The 19,546-nt window shown below is 32.7% G+C and overlaps 2 protein-coding genes across 2 annotated transcripts in view; one reads left to right on the top strand and one right to left on the bottom strand.

Annotated features, from left to right (window-relative positions):
• LOC129790123 (WD repeat-containing protein 19) overlaps nucleotides 1-19,546 on the top strand; it is an 829,031-nt gene that overhangs the window by 542,929 nt on the left and 266,556 nt on the right. The gene's annotated exons all lie outside the window — the stretch shown is intronic.
• On the bottom strand, nucleotides 475-19,275 carry LOC129790190 (ATP-binding cassette subfamily G member 4). Its single transcript, XM_055827571.1, has 12 exons — nucleotides 18,797-19,275; nucleotides 14,064-14,543; nucleotides 11,670-11,787; nucleotides 11,292-11,487; nucleotides 10,943-11,088; nucleotides 7,498-7,736; nucleotides 7,297-7,407; nucleotides 6,336-6,532; nucleotides 2,760-2,928; nucleotides 1,463-1,563; nucleotides 1,234-1,389; nucleotides 475-1,149 (listed from the first exon to the last, which is right to left on the bottom strand). Exons 2-12 carry the CDS (start codon nucleotides 14,329-14,331, stop codon nucleotides 805-807), a joined length of 2,046 nt encoding a protein of 681 aa, XP_055683546.1. The 5' UTR covers nucleotides 14,332-14,543; nucleotides 18,797-19,275; the 3' UTR covers nucleotides 475-804.

The raw sequence follows: 19,546 nt of genomic DNA, 5'->3' as shown, positions 1-19,546 counted from the left end.
AAAAATGAAAATTTACACCCACATTTCTATAGAAAACTTCAAACCGGAAGTCTCTATCTGTAACCGTTCTTGAGATATATGGCAAAGTGTGGAGTCCCGGACGGCAGGCCGGCCGGCAGGCCGGCCGGCCGGAACACTTTTTTTTCCACCACCATTTTCGTAATGTGGGATGTCTAAAACATGCTCATACCAAGTTTGAGTCCGATCTGAGATGGTCGGTTTTTCCGACGATTACAATACTTGGTATGCCACGATTGTGGTATACCAACTAATTAGGAAAACTGATCAGACGGATAGAACAGATAACTTGGTTAACCGTTTCGGTCAAAACCAAAAAAACTGAAAAGTCGTAATACGAATCTAACGAACGTCATACTATGAGACACCCCTGTTCTTCTAAAGGGTGACCCAACTAAACTGAACTACATTGAAAGAACTAATAAATTAAGATAACTTCAATAAGAAACAAATAAATGCTTTTTGTTTTTTATTAATAAAAAATCTTTTACAAACATCCAAAAATAGTATACATATATAAGTATAATATAGGTACTAATTGACAAACATTCAGCACTTTTATTTCGAGGAACACCACAACAGAGTTTTCTTACGAGCACCTAAGTTTTAATACAAAAATAACAAAATCAAGTAGAAAGTCAAGCTTTTCTCAAGCACCCCTTTAAGTTAGCAAAAAGAAAAGAAAATTTCCCGTACACAATGAAATTCAATATTCTTTGTATAGAAAAAATACACTTCGGACGAAATATTTAGTACATTTTTGCTTTTCCTTTGTCGGAGGAAATCCTATCTTTTGTTCAACTTCACCCAGAGTACAGTTATGGTAAGTATATGCATTACAATAATAACTAAGGACATCATGAAGATTCCTCCCTCCATTGTGATGTCATTTATCATCATTTCCGTGAGGAAAACATTGGATTTCTTGAAGTGGCAATACATTGCCGTCTCGGGACACTTTAAATCCCGCCTATTCATCCCGAAGATTGTATTGAGGAGTCCGTGGAAGCCAACGCGGTAGTAGGAGATGTGCCACATCCATCGGAAAATGGGCGTAATGTCGATGTATCTGTTGCAGAAACCAAAAACAGAGAACAAAACTGCAACAACAGGACCAGCAAATACGGCGATCTGAAAGAATTTGAAAATTTAGTTTTAAAATTATCAGTCCTTCTAAGGAACTAACAAAGTAAAAGCAGTAAGATAAGGAGTTACCTTTACTGGCAAAGTAGCACCGAAGAAAAAGCCCCAACTTTGGGCACTTAATGTGCCTAAGAGAGCCAGAATAAGGAAGTAGATGAATCTCCAGTCCTCAGTGTAGTTTCCGGTTAACCAGTAACTAATTACAAGGTAAGAGGTAGCGCAGATCATCTACAAAACAATTTTACAATTAATTTATTTTGGAAATAATAATTAAAATGAAAATGAGATTTTACAAGCTTACTTGGAATGGGATTTCAAATAAGATGATTGAGAAGAAGTATGGTCCTAGTTTGTACCACCTATTGAAGTGTTCCCTTTTCAGCATTTCCATTTCAATTGGAACTGGAAAATGAAGTAAAAAAAGAAGTTAAAAATAAATGAAAAGTTAGAAAAAATCTATTAGTTTTCCTGCATCTTATGACCTTCGTTTCACTTAAAAATTGAGCATAAAAATCATAAAAATTCTATTCTATGTGGAACTAGAAATTTAGCAACAACTCAACAGTTTTTTGCCTTCTTTTCTTCTTAAGAAATACAAAATACTTATATATCAATAGATACCTAGTTTAATAGTTTTCCCATCAAATTATCAAGAAAGTTTGCAAATTGATATTAATTGGTTGAATAAACAGTTTTTCTTTAATTTCCTATACTTCTATTTCAACGTTTTGTTATTTGATTCATGCGCTCTTTCAATCACGTAATTAAATACTTTAGATAGTAGGTATTACTTTTGAATTTCAATCTGGAAAATAAATGGCAATTTATCGAATTGCCAATCACATTTAATTCCTATTTTTAAATATTTCATCAATAGATATTCTCATAATTTATACATACAACATAGGAATTTATTTTTTCAAAAATAAAGTCATGTTTTGTTTAAAGTTTTTTTTTATGTTAAGTGAATGCCAGAAAAAACAATAACATTGTAAAACTAATTAGTTAAATCTAAAGTGCCTCTTAAGAAAATATTATGCTCTTAAAAAACACATAAAGAAACAGAAAAAAACGTTAAAGCATTAAGATCAACCAATTAAATTCCAAAAAGAAAAGCATTTTAAGGCCAAGAGCTAAAAGGCAGACCCAAAAAAAAATTAATGCTCTTTTTGTGCAAACAATAAGCATGTTTCTATCGATTCAACATGATGTTGATATTCGTGTCCGATTGTCGAACCTGACCGCGAATTCATTGGCACGTTGTTGGCTCTACTTGTTGCATTTTTTGCCATTCTCCTCTTGTTATGAAACCACAAGAAAATTCACGGACTCCTCACAATGTGTGTAAATAAAAAAAAATGAAGCATTTTTCGATTGAATTCATCACGTATCAAGTTGAAAAGAAAACCCCCACGTGTTTACTTTGTGGGTATAGCAGCAGCAAGTTGGTCATAAAATCGATAAAATAGATAAAAGCCTCAATTGTAATCCAATTGGTTTCACATTTGCATTGCAGATCGCATCCATCTATTGAGTTAACGCGCTAATCAAGACTTAATTACTCTTTTTTATCAATTAGAGACGTTAAATGAACTTACATGACATCATCACAGACATTTTTCCCGTGTAGACGACAAGTAGCATCGACCCATAGACATAAACATAATTCCCAAAGACCGTTGTCGCCATCGTACCAACCCCACTGTAGAGGTATCCAAAGAGCGCCCCTATAATCGTGTGGGCCATTATGCGGCAAACCAAGATATACTGTTGAGAAGAAACAGAGAGAAAAGTAAACGGAGCGATGTATAATTTTGTTAATTGCTTAAATAAATATTATAATTAGAATCAAATGGGTGTTTGGCTTTCTTAATCAAATATTTACATAAAAAATTCATAAAAGATTAAATTTTGCAAGAAGTCCTCCCGACAAGGAATAATGAAGTTCAAGACTGAAGCAAAGAAAGGGAAGAACAAAGAGTAAATAACTTGAGTGGTTTTTATGTAACTTCTTTAATGAAGATTTCTCACAGAGCTCACCGCGAAATTCTTTTCGCAAACTTACGTTCTTTTTTTTGCTGTTAAATCAATGATCAAATATTAGGTGAATCGTACTATATGAGAATGACGTGAATTTAATTATTATTAGGGAGAGCGGGGTTAAAAAAGTCACTTAAGGGTTTAGAAAAAGCTCAAAATATCATATTTCCCAGAAAGATAAAACGAAATGTATAGCTCATTTCTTTAGGAAATTTACTGCCCTACAACTCTTTCTCAGATTATTTTGTTCTATTTAGCTAGGAAATATGATATTTTAGGCTTTTTCCAAACCCTTAAGTGACTTTATTAGCCCCGCCCTCCCCTACATTTATTTTCAGAAGTTTAATTTGACTTTCAAGTATCGTATTAATTCAAATTTGCCTATTTTACTATTATTTAGTACTTAAACGTTCAGAAAATTATTTTCGCTATCTTTGATTGCGAAAAAAAGAAAAAATTAATTAAAAAAAAAATAATTTTTTAAAAAGTTTTGAAAATTTCAAATAAATTTTGAAAGTGTTAATGTACTATACTTTATTATTTTTAAATTAATTGTTTATTGTTAAATTAAATTGAAGGAAAAGATTTGGATGAAGAGGAAGACGCTGTTATCGATATGTACATAGACGACTTGTTAATAAACATAGTTATGTCCTTCATCTTCCAAGAAGACAACGACCCGAAACACGCCTCAGAGTCTGACAGAAAGTGCATACTTCATATCACTTCAAACATAAGTAAAATTGATAATATTATCTGTTGCTGGATCCGGTAGGTACCGGCTGGCACTTACCGGATCCAACAATGGGTAATATTGTCAATATAGAAGTTGAAAGAAGTTGTCTAATACGATTGAAATGAATTTGCAAAAATCTCATTGTCTCACACCAAATTTAAAGAGAAATCAGTCAGGGTCCGTATTATGTAACACTCCGAGTGCTGGGTGGTCCATAAGAATTGTACAGCCACCCAGCACTCGGAGAGTTACATAATACGCCCTCAGATTTTTATTTAAATGATGCAAAAAGGATTTAAAAATAATAGATAAAAATGAAAAGGTTTTTAAGACATTTGATAGTTTTAGAAAAGAAGAATCTAAAGGGGATATGAAATGAAAAGGAAAATTCCGCAAGATGTTTATAAAAACATTTGTGAAAAAAAAGAAATCGGAAGAAATTTAATGAAATATTTGAGGCCGAAATAGTCAAGGTGGATAAATCTTAAAACTATTACATTTCTCGGCATTTAATTGGAGAACATAAAACATTTCACAAGATATTTCTTAAAGAACTCAAAATATTGTATTTTTCAATAAAGAATGCAAGACGAAAATTATTAAGCGACAAATTTTCTAAGTGAATGATCTATATAGCACACTACCTTGTCGAAAAAAAATAGTGTTTTGAGTTTTTCCGCATTTTTAAGCCTTTTCTAACTGTTGACTCAAGTTTTTTTTTCTTATATTTCAGAGGCTTCACAGATTTAAGGGGGGTCTCTTGTGAGAGCTGGTGAAATTAAATATTTTTATTTTTCTTGGGGTTTTTCTTAAACTTGGTTTTTCAATATTGGTTACATTTGAAGCCTAATTATTGAAGAGTAAGAAAATCACTTTCCGCCATCTTAGATGCGACGCCATCTTAAGATTTTCCTCAAAACACAAAGGTAGGTTTTTCTCAGGATCTACTGGATGGATTTTGATGGGGTAAAAAGCAAATGAAAGAGGAAATACCAATGCAGATTTTGATGTACCAGAATTTTGAATTTCCATCCTGGAGCTGAGAAAAGTGGAAAAATGTCAAAAACTTGTGAACAAAAGTCACATTTTTCCACTTTTCTCAGCCCCAGAAAGGATATTCAAAATTCCGCTACATCAAAATCTGCATTGGTATTTCCTCTTTCATTTGCTTTTTACCCCATCAAAATCCATCCAGTAGATCCTGAGAAAAACCTACCTTTGTGTTTTAGGGCAGTTCTATGGAAAAGTCGGAAAATCACAAGATGGCGTCGCACCTAAAATGGCGAAAAGTGATTTTCTTACACTTCAATAATTACGCTTCAAATGTAACTTACATCGGAAAACCATGTTTAAGAAAAACCCCGAAATTTACATCATTAAAAATTATATAAATTCTAACAATTTTCCCAAGAGACCCCCCTTAATGTAAACACGGATAAAATAGAAATGCGGAAAAATTAAAACAAAAAAATTCTAAACACTAATTAGGACTTCAAAAAGATGGTGAGGTCCCAAATCCAGGCATCCCATAGCCGCATCTACGCCAAGGAGCGGCGTCTTAAGATGAAGACGAAAGGACGACCTGTGATTAAATCATCTGACAGAGTAGTAGACCCTAAAATTTTTCTCATTCATTTTCCTCATCTTAATTATTTTACTAAATTTTCCAATAAGTAATTAGTAAATTTACATAAATCTGAAGGATCTGATGACTCAAGTTTCAAATAAAACAAAGATTCTGAGAATTACAAAAAAAAAATTTTCAAAGGAATTTTTTAGAATTTTTTTTTAAAAACTAAAAAGAAATTCAACAAAAATTGTTTAAAAAAAACATTATTCTAACGTTGTTTACTCCGCAGTATAATATCCTTCAATTCAGTAATTATTGAGACTTTCCCGCAATGCCGGAAATGGCGATTTTTCTTTTATGTGAAACTCTCTCAACATTAACTATTTCCAACATTGCGGGAAAGTCTCAATAAGAATGAAATGAAAATTAAAGGATTAGATACTGCTGTCCGGCAATGAAATAATTCTTCGAAACGGGAAAATTAAACGTTTTGATAAAAGGAAGCAAAAGTTCTTGCAAACCAAAATAAGATTCCTTAAAAGTATTATTGAGAGAAACTCATACGTTTTTCAAGAAACAAAAAATTGAATATTTTTTTTATGATTTAAAAAATGATTCAAATAAAATATATAAATTTTATTAAAAAGAAGAAAGTAAAATCCTTAAATAAATATTGGTATAAAAACATTTTCTTCCCATTGAAAAACTCCCAATAAAAAAAAAAAACTTTACCCACAGAGAATTTTCTTTCTACTATCCCTGGATGTATTTGATTTGGTTACTTTCCAAACCCTTTTGTTGTGCCAATAAACAAATAAATTAACTTACATGATGTCGCTTATGGCAAATAAGATTCCTCCAGAAAAGGAGGATAAATTGCATGAAAATTGAAGCTCCTTGTGTTGGCTTCCGACGTCCCGATGCTTCCTTCCTCTCTCTCAATTTCTCCGCTTCGGCCAGGCAGACTCCACCACTTTCGGGAGGTGGAATAAATTCCCCAAACTCAGTGCCTTCAAGTTCATTTTCTGCACAAAAAAAGTGATGATGAAAAAATAAATCCATAAGTTGTGTTGCAACCACCTCAATTTAATACTACTTTGCGCGTATTTGGTTTTAGTATGTAATTATACTTTAATTGCAACACTATGGTGCAATATTGTGGCTTCAGAACTAGCTCTGCGTGGCGGTCTCTTTTGCATCATTCCACCTGTACGAGTCAAGTGTATGACCAAAACATTGAAAATCTCGAGGAGCATCATTTTGAAACTTTTTTTTCTCTTCTTCTTCAGACAAAAGTGTCAAGTGGGTGACCAGAAAAAAAGGCGACAACGCAAGAATGCTGGTCACGAAGACAAACAGCCGAAATACTTCTGAAATGACTAATTAATGTGTATTTAGGTAATTTTTCCACGTACGTGCGTTTATTGAGACAGCCGTCACTCCTCCGAAAAAATTCTATGCAAATACTCATTTACATGTACGTTAAGACAATTTTTCGTTTGCAAAAAAAAGCCAATGTACGAGGTCATGAATATATAGGATCGATTCTTATGAGTTTATTGAGAAAGTAATTTTTCTCCTATTGTTTCCCACACCCCATTACAATTGAAATATCTAACTAATTACGCGAGAGCCTTCGATAGCTAATAGTTTTTTTTTTCAATTTAAGAATGAAGTAATGTTGTCGGCAATATGGAAAAATCCTCAATTGATTAATAAATCCGCCTTATGGAGGTCTCTTTATGAGATGCTCAGGTGAATTACAAAATATATAATCATTTCAGCTCACCTGAAGGTATCACAGCCCGTTTCGCATTGGTATCTTCTCGTTTGCGACTTGAGGCAATCATGGACATTTTTGACATATCTGTGCCATACTCTCCGCTCGCAACTTCAATGACTGGGCAAATGAAGAAAAAATTATAATATTAAAATGCATCCAAAGGCCATCAACTTCCAACTACACTGTATGTTGTGCAAAAACACTCACGAAAATCCGCGGGATTGTGGTAGTTTGGGCACTGCAGCCCGATATCACTGAGAAATGGAACCAATTCCTTCACTGTCCCTTGATATATGCAGTACCCTTGAGACACAGTGTACAGATCATCAAACATCTCAAAGAGCAGAGCACTTGGTTGATGAATTGTACAAATCACCGTCCTTCCCTCCTGCGCAAGGCGCTTCAGGAGTGATATACACTGCGTACAGGAGGAGCTGTCTAAGCCGCTGCAATTACAAAAATTAAAACAACAAGGTGTGTAATTTGTAAAGTAATCACCTGACGGGGCAGTTTTTTTTTTCACTTCAATTTTTTCCTTTAGCTAATTAGTGGATTGAAGCGGTTCTGGAAATATTAGTTGCAATTTTTTAATTGCACCGGTGCAAGCATAAAAATCATATTAGAAGTACCTACTCACACTAATCACCAATACCAATTCACGAGTAAATAAGTACAAAATACTTGAAGTGATCTTTCTCATTTTTTTTCTTACTTCACGGCATTGTGTTCGTGTTGAAGGAATTCGTGATCACTTTGAGAGATTTTTCGCAGGTAAAGAATGTAATCTTCTTCGACCTCAAAAATCAATCAATCAAATCTCTAAAACGTAAATTCATTCTTAGTTTTTTTTTCATTCATTTTTTAGCAGTGATTTGACTGGAATAAGGTGTTGGATTGAATGGGGGAAAATAGAAACTAAAGCAAGAAGAATGTAAGTTAACCCATTAAGGTCAGAGCTTTGTTTTTTTTTTTGTGCAAAAATATCTTTTTTGGTACATTATATTTGAGTTGAAAGTAAATTAAATTTTGGAGCTTTTGTTACATAAAATTTGACATAAATTATATCATTTGAAGGATTCATGATATCCTCAAATTATTAACCCATTCTTGCTGGCTCCTAGAAATAACCAGAACCCTTTTCAGAAAAATAAAACTCCTTCCGGAAGCGTCGGCCCTGATTAAACAAACTTTTTTAGCTGTTTTAATCATGGTGCATTGAGAAGCAGGAAATCTGCCGATGCTTCCGGAAAGAATTTTACTTTTCCTAAAAAAAAATCTACATTTGCTTAACAGAGAAACTTTTCACTGTAACCGATATGCTGAGATTTTTTTGTCAATCATGGGTTAAAAAACTTTTTAAAAAAATGATTTTTTTTTAAAGTCTAGGGGAACGTGGCCCAATTCGGACCGCCGCCCAATTGCGACCTCCCCTTTTTCTCGTAAATGACGAAATATTATAAAATTAGTTTCACTACATTATGAAGATATTATAGTAAGATAATGTTAGCGCCTAAAATAAATTAATTTGGTACACAACAAAGGCGAATTAAAAATCAAAATTCATTTTCAGCACTTGGCCGACATTTTCTGATTTTAGAAACGAAGTTGATATGAGTTTTTTTCCCACTATTAAGTCTCATATTATGCCGCGTTTCTGTAGCTTAGAGGGTCTAGTTTATTACTTGATTTACAATTTTTTGAAAGATTTTAGGTAGGTATTTTAAGTAATTAAGTGAAAATGTAATCCATGCAAAATGTTTTAATTGCGACCCCCAAAATGTTTCAATTCGGACCGTCTATTTCTACCACTCACCACGGTGAAGCTGTCGCGCGTGCGTGTAGTAGTGTAGAAGTGTCTTTCTCACACAGACCGCGCTGTGTTTTGATTTCAGGAAAATCAATATTTTTTCACGTTTCTTGAAAGTTTTTTCGCCGTGAAAATGTTCCTAAAGCCAAAGGGGAGTGCAGTTAGTGTAATTTACGCATTCCTCAGAAGAATTTTCGTGGATTTTCTGCGAATTACGTCAGTGAGTGCGCAATTGTCTTTGTGTGTGAAATTCCGTGTAGTCACCTCAAGGGCGAAATGTCAAAACAAATGTGGGGAAAATTGAAAATAAATTCTTGATTTTCCGGCTTTTCCGTGTAATTCATGGTGTTTTTCCTATTTGTGGTAGTGATAAAAGTGATCTACTAGTGAAAAACCCACAAATTACGGCAAAAATAGGGGGTCGCAATTGGAACACCGTGGTGAAAAAGTGCAATTTTAGCAACTTTTTTTAATTACATTATTTCTCAGAACAGGTAAGAGTTAGAATGTTTGCATCTATAGAACAAAGTTAGCCTATTAAATGACCTTTCCAATGGTACCAAACTTGGAAAGATTAATTTCATTTTAATATGACTTTTTTCAATCCTTCTGAAACAGAATTTAGGGGGTCGCAATTGGGCCACGTTCCCCTAATGCTTTTGGCAAAATATTTCTCTTCATTCATTTTTTTTGTTTTTCCTAGTCTGTAACAAAGCTATAAAAAAAACAATTTAAATAAAAACCTGAATACATCCGTATTAATGGTTGTTACAATGTTATTCTGAAATTGTATGTTTTATAGTCATTTAATTGAGGAGAAGAATCAATATGCAATTTTTCCTGTAACATTAAAACGATCTAATTTGCAAAACGCGCAATTGCTATTATCTAAAGCCATAAAGCAAGGATTCTAATTTAAATATGCGACTATTTTGATCAATTTTGCAAACATAAAACCTGAACTGAAGCTTTTAAATATAAACCCAGACATGTCTAAAAATTTTTTCGAAGTTTGTCTTCAAAATCGTCTAGAACAATCTTTTCTGAAAGAAAATTCTTGAATTTTTGCACATGAAGTTCTTAAACTTTTCCTTAACCAATCAATTTTTTTAAACTCATTAATGCATTAATTTTGTAGTTTTTATACATTCAAATTCAACAAAGAAAATTTTCCAAGTGTACTAAATATTGTAAGTAGGAAAATCTGGGTTAAAATTATAATATTTTCTTTCAAAGTCGAAAGCTTTCGGTAAAAGGCTTTAATTTTTTTTTCATTCGGTTTTCCGTTTTACAAGATCATGATAAAATTAATAAAAAAAAGAAACTGTATACATCCGGATTAATAGTTGTTACAATTTTAATTCGAAGCTGATACGTTTTATAATTAATTTATAAGGCAAAAAACCGGTAGGAATGCAATTTTTTCTCCAACACTAACAAAAACGATCTGATTGCAAAAAGCGCAATTGAAGCTAATAAAAGTTTTTTTTTAAGTTTTATAAGCTTGGACAACAAAGAATCGTGAAAAATATTTAAGTATAAAACACTTTTTAAAAAAAAAGCTCAGAGTGAAGCTTTTTCAATAAGTATTTTAGCTTTTAAATATCAAGTAAAATTCTCAACAAAATATATTACTTTTCTTAAATCAAAATCAATATTCCAAACTTCCTTGAATGAGTTAACGTGTTTAGATATCATAGTTGGTTTGTAAAAAGAAGCGAAACAGCAAACAATTTTTTGCAATAAACAATCATTATTGAGGTATTTATTGCGCACCCCTAATAAAATTCAAGATTTTTATTTTATTGCATGAACGTTAGTAAAAAAAAGAAGGTAATAACTCACGTTGTTGGCTCGTCAAGAAATAAAATCGGTGGGTTGTTTATCAATTCTAAGGCAATTGCCAGTCGCTTCTTTTGACCTCCAGACAGTTTTGCAGTGAAAGTATTGTAGCGTTTCTCTAATCCCAGAAGGACAAGAATTTGCCTCACCTATAGAAGGAAAATTTTATGTTTATTGCCACGCAATGATGGGATTGAATGCATTCGATGAAACAATAAAAGATTTTTTTATGGTGAATGTATTAATGGAGAAAATATTGTGCCCTCATTATACTTCTGGGTTATCTTAAATGTGATATGAGGGCATCCCAATTTTTACCCCAATTGCGTCTACGAGGCACACGCGGACTTACCAAGTTTATTTTGTACTCGTGCGATACGCTGTAGCCCAGCTTCAAATGGGCAGCAACGACCATGGCCTCTGACACCTTCAACCACGGCCTGAGGGCATCGTCCTGATGAATGTAGGCGGACATCTCTCTGAATTTTTGCGAATTTGCCGGTCGATGTTTTCCATTCACTTGAACCGTTCCCGTAACCCCGCGTTCCCTAAAAAAAATTCCCATAAAATTCACACATTCGTGCGTTAATTCGCGCACTGACTTTGACATTGATTGAAAAGAAAAATCTGTATATGACCTTGCAGTGTTATCACAAAACTATTTCCAATAAAAATCCTGCATTGATTAGAAATTAATGTAAATAAGAATAAATTGTTTTTCTTTACTCACACATAACTCGCTAATACATTCAGTAGGGTACTCTTCCCGGCACCCGATGGTCCCATAATTGCAGTTAATCTCCCACTTGAAAATGTTCCAGAAATTCCACGCAGAATTTCCTTCGTTTCTGCACATAAAATGAGGAGGAATAATGATTAATTAAAATCAAAATAATGCAGCTCTATTGCATATCAATCGATGGAGTGTGCAAATATTTCTCATGTGTCTACGCCAACATTGACTGCCCATATCTCGGGGTTTGCAGATTGCAATTCATAGTTTGTTTAGTGCGATAGCACATATGAGTTCTATATCAACTAAATTAAACAATGCACATTTATGAGAAGCAGCGGAAATAGTGATGCAACGCGGAGTTTCAGGCTGAATCACCCGTCAAGCACGCGCAGCAGATTAACAAATATTCTGCATCGTCGGCTGCGAATCAAACACCAACAAGTCCAAAAGAATTTTCGGAAAAACCCATCAGCACGGCTGGAGGTATTGCATTGGAAATTCTTTATCTGATCTGTGAAATGTTTTACATATCCCTTTCGGAAGTTTGATGAAATGAAACTTTTTAAACAGTTCGTTAAAAATTATGTTCCTTCTCGTATCTCTTATGTAAATTTCTATGTATAGATACCAACATTTTTTATGTACAATAGTTGGCTATAACATGATTAAAGAAGTTGATTGAATTACCAATTATTTATTCCACATCTTTCGTTTTATTCTTAAAAAGATTTATAAAGATTAAGGTATTACGATGGAGGCGCCTGGTTGTGATATTTAATAGAATTAAAATTGTTTTAATCTTTAAAAAAATAATCTAATCGTTGATAGTTTTCCCAAATTCATTAAAGCTTAATTGTATTTTTTCCAATAATTTGTATCCATATAAAACTTTAAGATTTTTTTTTATTTAAATTTTTTTAAATATTATTTTTCATCATTACTCATTCAATAATATTTTCTTCTTATTTATTACTTTATTACAAAAAAATAGCAATTTTACAACATCTCCTAAGGCGTCAAAAAATCAAATTAAACAATTTTATATACCTAGGTAATTTTCTAACCGAAACATAATACAAAAAATGTATCTTAAAGAAGAAAAAGAAAAGATTTTTCTTATATTCCATCAGTCGTAATTTAGTAGACGAATAATTTAAATGACGTGATAAAATTATTCTTGAAGTTGTATAAAAAGTTTACACCGGAACGGGTTTGATGACTTTACTGTGAATTCATTAAGTTTAGGAAAAACCTAGTTAGGAGATTTAAATTTAATCTTGTGTTTGTTTTCGTTTTCTTTGTTGTTCGTTGTATTTTTATGCATCGAAGGCCCCAAAGAAAACTACTCAAAAGAGTTTTTTTAGAACTTTATTTTTTGATAGTTTTCACGTTATTTGAATAAAGAAAAGAATTTGTTTATTTGTTTAGAATAGAAGAAAGAAAAATTCATTTCTAGAGGAACAATGTCAAAATATTTGTGATAATTTATTAAATAAAAAATATTCTCTGAGACAGACAAGTATCCACTCTTTAGGATAGATTTCTTCGGACCCATCGATACTTTAGAAAATATAAGAAATATGTAGGTTTGATTTTTAATGATTCCTGCACAAATAAATTAAATAATTCATCGTCGATTCAAGAATTATTTTAAGAATTTTTCTAAAGAACAAAAATTAAACTAATACAAGAAAAACTTTAGAATAGAATTAAAAATTTTCAAAAACGGATAAAATAGCAAAAAAAATACATTAAATTCATCTTAAAACATTTAAATTAAATCATGCCCAAAAAAGCTCCGAGACGATCCCACACATGAACTTCAAGGAATTTCAAAGTCATGGTTAAGGTGGTTCAGGCACAAAAAATGCATGCATTGGCTTGAATTAAATTATATATCACACCGACTAATAATAATCTTATTAAAATGTTCATGTGTTAGGACAGTTTCGCTAGTAGTCGCCGAATGTGACGCCACTACAAATAATTTATGTTATGAATGCAATAATTTGAATAAAAATCATGTTATATTCACGAAACTCTGATGTAAATCACTGACCAACGTCATTTTGTATATTTAAGATTTTTTTTCATTGTATTTTCCTGCCAATAAGAAAAACTCTGTGAATTGTAGATAAACACCCAATTTTTAAATGTGATAAACAGCAAGTTGCTGTGGAAATGTGTTAAAAGTTCACTGCAATTTTCATATGGATTAACCTTGATCACTTTTTGCGTGACTATCTGTTGCAATATCTCGGCATGCGCATGCAAACCTTCTGCCGTTCTGATGATCTTTTCCGGAAATCCGCGATTTTGTTGCAATCTGCTGATTTGCTATATGGAATCGTGCTATGTGGAATTTAAATTAATAAGTACATAACTTACCGATCTGACATTTTGAAAAATTAACAGATTTCACGGTATATTTGAGATTCTTGAAGGAAATGTCGATGGCTTCGCGTCGTGGAAAGGAATACGTTGTGTCACCATTTATGTTATTTGTGTGGAACATTGTGTTATTGTTGGGCTGGGAGTCCGCCTCACTGCTCTCGGCCACGGAATTTTCAGAACTGGACTCATCATCTCTTCGCCAGCACTTTAATCCTTCTGTCCTTGGTTTTGTTTCAACTTTACCCATTTTTTGTGCCATCATTAATTTTTGCTATGTATGTATACCACGTCACACGGTTAATAGCAATTTTTGCATGATACTTCCAGGTAGTTTTTCGTGAGATTTCCCCGCCAACGTATACCGAAAAAAACTGGCAGTTTATGATTATGACTGATTCGGACAATTTTTTTTTTAGTGTTCCCCAACTGACTTTGGTGTACAGACTTCACGCACTGATGGGCAAAAAATGAAACCTAAAAAGAGAATCAAAGAATAGATCAGCAAAGCAGGTAATAAAATACTTTTGTGAGAGAACTAATCTCTCAACGTCAATCAAAAAAAATCTTTGCTCAATTTTTTCAGGAAGTAGTAATTTTCATATATATACACATAATTTTCTTGGCAAGAATGAGATAATCTTATCCACTTTGGAGTTCATTGAGTTAATCTTAAATTGCTTATTTTAATTGCTCTGCTTGTATTAGCATTATAGCAATGTGTGCATGAGAGCTGCACACCGCACAGCTTTACTCGCACTCTGGGCAATTCTATAAGTCACATATGAGCAAGGTGATAGACCTTCAGGTACGCCTCTCTGCAAAAGTGTTGAAATGAAGTGATATACAGTGTAACACATAAAAAAAATTAAACGCGTAATACATTAAAACTTCTAACCCTGCGACTGATTGAAAAGGTATTTTGTGAGATTTCGCAAAAATTGCACTTTTCTGCAATTCTGACAAGTTCTCTGTCCGTAATTTACACTTTGTTGCGCAATACATATTAGATTTTTCAATAAATATATATATATAATAAGCCGGACAACCGTGACCTGAACTCGAGCGGTGGAAAAGCACTTTTTTGCACTGAAAGAGGTGTTGAGAGGGAAAAAAACCCATTGAAAGTAAGAATTCTACAAAGCTGACAAAGTGTTTGAATTGCGCTGAGATAAAATCTTATTTTAAGAAGAAAAAAAAAACTTTCGATGGGGCACAGAAAGTCCAAGGTATATACAGGTGTAAGAAAGTATGTATGAAGAGGTGCTTCTCTCAAGAGAAATAGTGTAGACCTTCGAATGTGAGATTTCTTGACCTCTTTAATTAATTATTTTACTGGACCTTAAACCTGTTTCTCAGTTTTTTTTTTGTTCCTAGACTGCCTACTAATTTGCCTAATTAATATTCTTTTCTTATTTCCTCAAGAATGCTACCAAAATGCTTTTAATATAATTGTAAAAGTTTCCGGCAATAAAAATTACTCAAACGACTCAAACTTATTGTGGATTTCTAAAAAAAAAAATAATTTTAAGTCATCAAGTGAAAATCATTAAAGTTTGGAGCTTTATGAATTCTAACGGAATTCTACAGGCGCTAACAAATAAAGAAAAGATGAAAAAGAAAGTTAGATTGTATATAAATCAACAGATCCTACTCAAATGTTTCTTACTCTTTACCTAGACTAGAATAGAAAGTTCGAATGGAAACACGAAGTTTAACATTCTCCTCACCTGGAAAGATATTTTTTTTTGTAATTAATTTCGTTCGTTGATAGTTTTTAAATTATTCTACATAGAACTAAAAAATTGAAAAATTCAAAATGTTTTTGCTAAATCCACGGCTAGGTTCTTTGAACTAATTAAATATGCAGCTGATTCCTATAACGTATTAAATTTGAAGTATGAAGAATAAAAAAAAATATTACACCACTTTTTGCTTTCTTAACCGCAATTAAATTAATTTTACAACTCATTTTATTTTTAAAGAAATCAGTTTTATTACATCTCAGTAATTTGTGGGTCATTAGATTGTTATTTTATATAGAATCATTTCGTATTATGGGGACAAAAACCACAAGAATGAAAGAAGTTCGCTCAAGTGGAGACACAATAAAAACCAAAAAGTATTAACCGAAAAAGGCAGATTTCCAGTCAACGTCCGCTTTAGTTTTCTTATGGAAAATTCTTTGCACCCACACAAAGATTTAAATTTTAAAAACATGCTAGAGGTGATTCCTTTGCACTCTGATTTATCAGAAGCTCTTAAAAGTGACTGATAAGGAATACGATTTTATGCACAATTTGTTGTTCTAATCTTATTATTTTTTTGTAGTTTAGATTACACCTGCACTCATATCTAATTACAGGGACGTAGCTAGAAATCTATTCCAGGGGCTGTATTCTCTATGAGTGAAAACCTCTCGTGATAAACTCCCGAAGACTTTGCAGGGGAAAAAGTGAGGAAAACTTCACGTGAGCTTGATCCTCTAAGAAAAATCATGCATCCGTGATAAACTCCCGTAAGATTTTCCCGGTTTTCACGTTTCTTTTAAAGTGCTAAATCCTTCAGGAGTTTATCACGGGAGTTTTTCACTCTTAGAGAATTCATGCCCAGGAGATGTTTTAGGATTTATAACAAAATATTAGATGTCAAAGTTTATTTTTAAAAAATGAGTTTACTAAACTATATTAATGAGACAATTAGGAATACAAAAGATTTTAGATATCTGCCTCTTACTATTTTGCAAAATATACCTAGAATTTTATCGCATCCTAAATTATAGAAACCTCACAGAAGATAAAGTAGCCTCATCTGTACGCATAAATGTAAATTCAACTGTGCTGAAGGAAATCCCAATGAGTGATTCACTCAACATTTTGTTAAATTATATGTATTAATTTTTACAAAATTTTCGATTGAGTTTACTCAACAAAAAATTAATAAAAATGTTAGTTTGTCTAATAAAAAAAACTTTTCAATTTCTGAAAGTCACATGACGATATCCATTTTTATTAATTTCATATTAAAATTGAACAAACAGTCTTTTACAGATGATTTATTTTATTTTATTAATTTGTTATTTATACCTTTATTCATAATTAATTGATTTTATCACGTCATAAACTATCGTAACTGGATCCTATTTATTAAATCTCACTCTTTTAACCCTTTCACAACCAATAAGGAACATAAAAGTATTGATTTTCTTTGTAACTAAGATACTTTTAGAAGAAAATTTCTTTTAAAAGATTTCAGAATTTTTGGAAATGTATATCTCATTCTTCAGGCTTAGAATTGTATTGTGAAGAATATCAATAATTTAAATTCTCAATAAAAATATTAAAAATTACATTTTTTTGGTATATAATTTTTTTAAATTTAAAAAATGCAGGAAAAATCTATATTTGAATCACAATTTTTTTTTGCAATTTCCTTACAAAAATAAAATCTTGTAATTAGCCTTTAAATGTCGTGAAAGGGTTAACTATTTCGAGTTTATCTTTTTTATCTTATTTTTCCTAAGACTCTTCTTTAACCACTTCTGCTTAATATGTAAATGCAACATTATCCCGAAGAAAAAATAATTTTTCTTTGAAATCCATAATCAACGTATGATTTAATTGACGTAAAAGGGTTAAAGACGTTAAGGAAAATGCGAGAAACCTAATGAGATCTACGTGTGTACATTACAAATACTCAACTTTTCCGAGGAAGCTTTTTTCTGAAGCAATAAAACAAGCTATTTTCCATAAATTGAATTATTTTACAATAAAATATGATTTATTGGTAACTATTTGTCGTAAATAAATAAAGGTCATCATTGTTGGGAAAATATAGAGAGAGAGAGAGAGCTATTAACAGTTTTTAAAACCTTTTATGGAAAATCTATGGCGTGAAAATTATGAAAGTGTTTATTCAACGCACGATTTTTTATTGTTAAATTAAAATGCTTTTTATTAAGTATTGAAATATTATTTTTAATTTCTTCCTCTGACAATTATTTGCAAGATTATTTCATGGGCAAAATTGCATCACATGTTCGATTATTTTTTTTTTAAATAGTTTTACAAACAGTTCTTGCCCAAAAATAAACTCACTCAAAGTTCTAAAAGTAATGTGTAGTTGCATAGCAACGGTTTCAACGTACCATATACGAACTGTTACATATAGAACATAAAGTTATTGAGTAGAATTGAGTTATTGAGTAGAATTTTCATGGCACATCACGTAAAATTGAGACTATAGAGATTTGTTCGTGTGCGTGTGAAGGCGAACTTCTGCTGCAATTTATTTTAGGGCGCTCTTTTCTCCAATGTCATCAATGTAAAATAATCTCTATATAGCACAAAAAAGACATTTTCGAACCCACGAGCAAGATTTAATCGAACGCTGATATTCTTGGTTAGTGTCTTCAGCAAATCAATTAGCACGACTTGGAAAAAAACCTACCATTTAGTGCTTTGTGGCCTTCCCTCGGGCACCACTTTATTTATTTTTTCTTCTTTTGAGGAAAAATTTGAGGAAATTTTTTTGAGCGGGTTTGTCGTGCCAAAAAGAATAAAAATAAAAAAAAAGTCGGCAGAAAGGGGAGGAGTGCTATTGATTTTGTGTGTACGCCGTTGGATCATTTATCGGGTTATTACATTTTCTTGCTAACCCGCTGCACACTTCCTGGTTCGATAGTGTGTGTATGAAAGCTATTAGAATAATTTTACTTCATCAGAACTCACCAGAGTGATGTTGCTGGGTTGTTGTTTAGACTGCTAGCCTAGCTATGTATTCCTTATGGTCACCACCATACATATATATATTGACTTAGAACACAAAAAGAGTCTCTTTGCACATTGCCCGCCTTTGGACGTCACCACAAGCACAAGGGGGGAAATTCTTCAAGTAGGTTGCCTTTGGTTGCATGAAGACGACACACAGAATGGAGAAATGAAATGCACACAAAACTCACAAGTTATGGAAATTAAAGCATCCGATAGAATCAACAACCGCAAAAATGAACAGTTTGGCACGCTACTGTGGAAATGCGCGCGTCTAGTTTTCCAATGAATACTCAAAAGTGTCGCGTAATCGTCGAAATTGCATTTGGATTGAATTATCTCAACACTATGTGTGCAAAAGGCTTTTGACTAACTAACAAACCACACACCGAATAACGCGATGCGTGCTCTCAGGTCGGAACCCGAACTCGTACTGAGCTACGACCTCTCGTACATACTTCACGCCGCAAGTCCCTCGTTACGCGGCCCGTCTGCCTCGAGCATCAGACTCTTTACTATATGTTAACACATTGCTGCGCCATAACATTCTCTGTTGCTGTTGGTGTGTGGGAGACGCGACACATGATTACGGGGCGATAACGATATTATGTTAATTTTGCCGGTGGGTCGTCTCTGTCGTCTCCCACATAAAGGCTTCCTTCTTGCGTCTTCCTTCACAACTTACCCCAAAACAATCCTTCTAGGATTCTT

Source organism: Lutzomyia longipalpis, chromosome 2, assembly GCF_024334085.1.
Source record: "Lutzomyia longipalpis isolate SR_M1_2022 chromosome 2, ASM2433408v1".
In the NCBI taxonomy this organism is placed as follows: domain Eukaryota; kingdom Metazoa; phylum Arthropoda; class Insecta; order Diptera; family Psychodidae; genus Lutzomyia; species Lutzomyia longipalpis.
This window is presented reverse-complemented; position numbering and strand designations above follow the sequence as displayed.

Bases quoted from the DNA above. Each gene is read 5' to 3' on its own strand.
- LOC129790190 (XM_055827571.1), bottom strand. From the start codon at position 14,331: ATGATGGCACAAAAAATGGGTAAAGTTGAAACAAAACCAAGGACAGAA. The intron at 7,737-10,942 runs GTGAGTTATTAC...TTGTAATTGCAG, and splicing joins TTTCTTGACGAGCCAACAAC to CGGCTTAGACAGCTCCTCCT. The intron at 7,408-7,497 runs GTGAGTGTTTTT...TCATTTGCCCAG, and splicing joins CCACAATCCCGCGGATTTTC to TCATTGAAGTTGCGAGCGGA.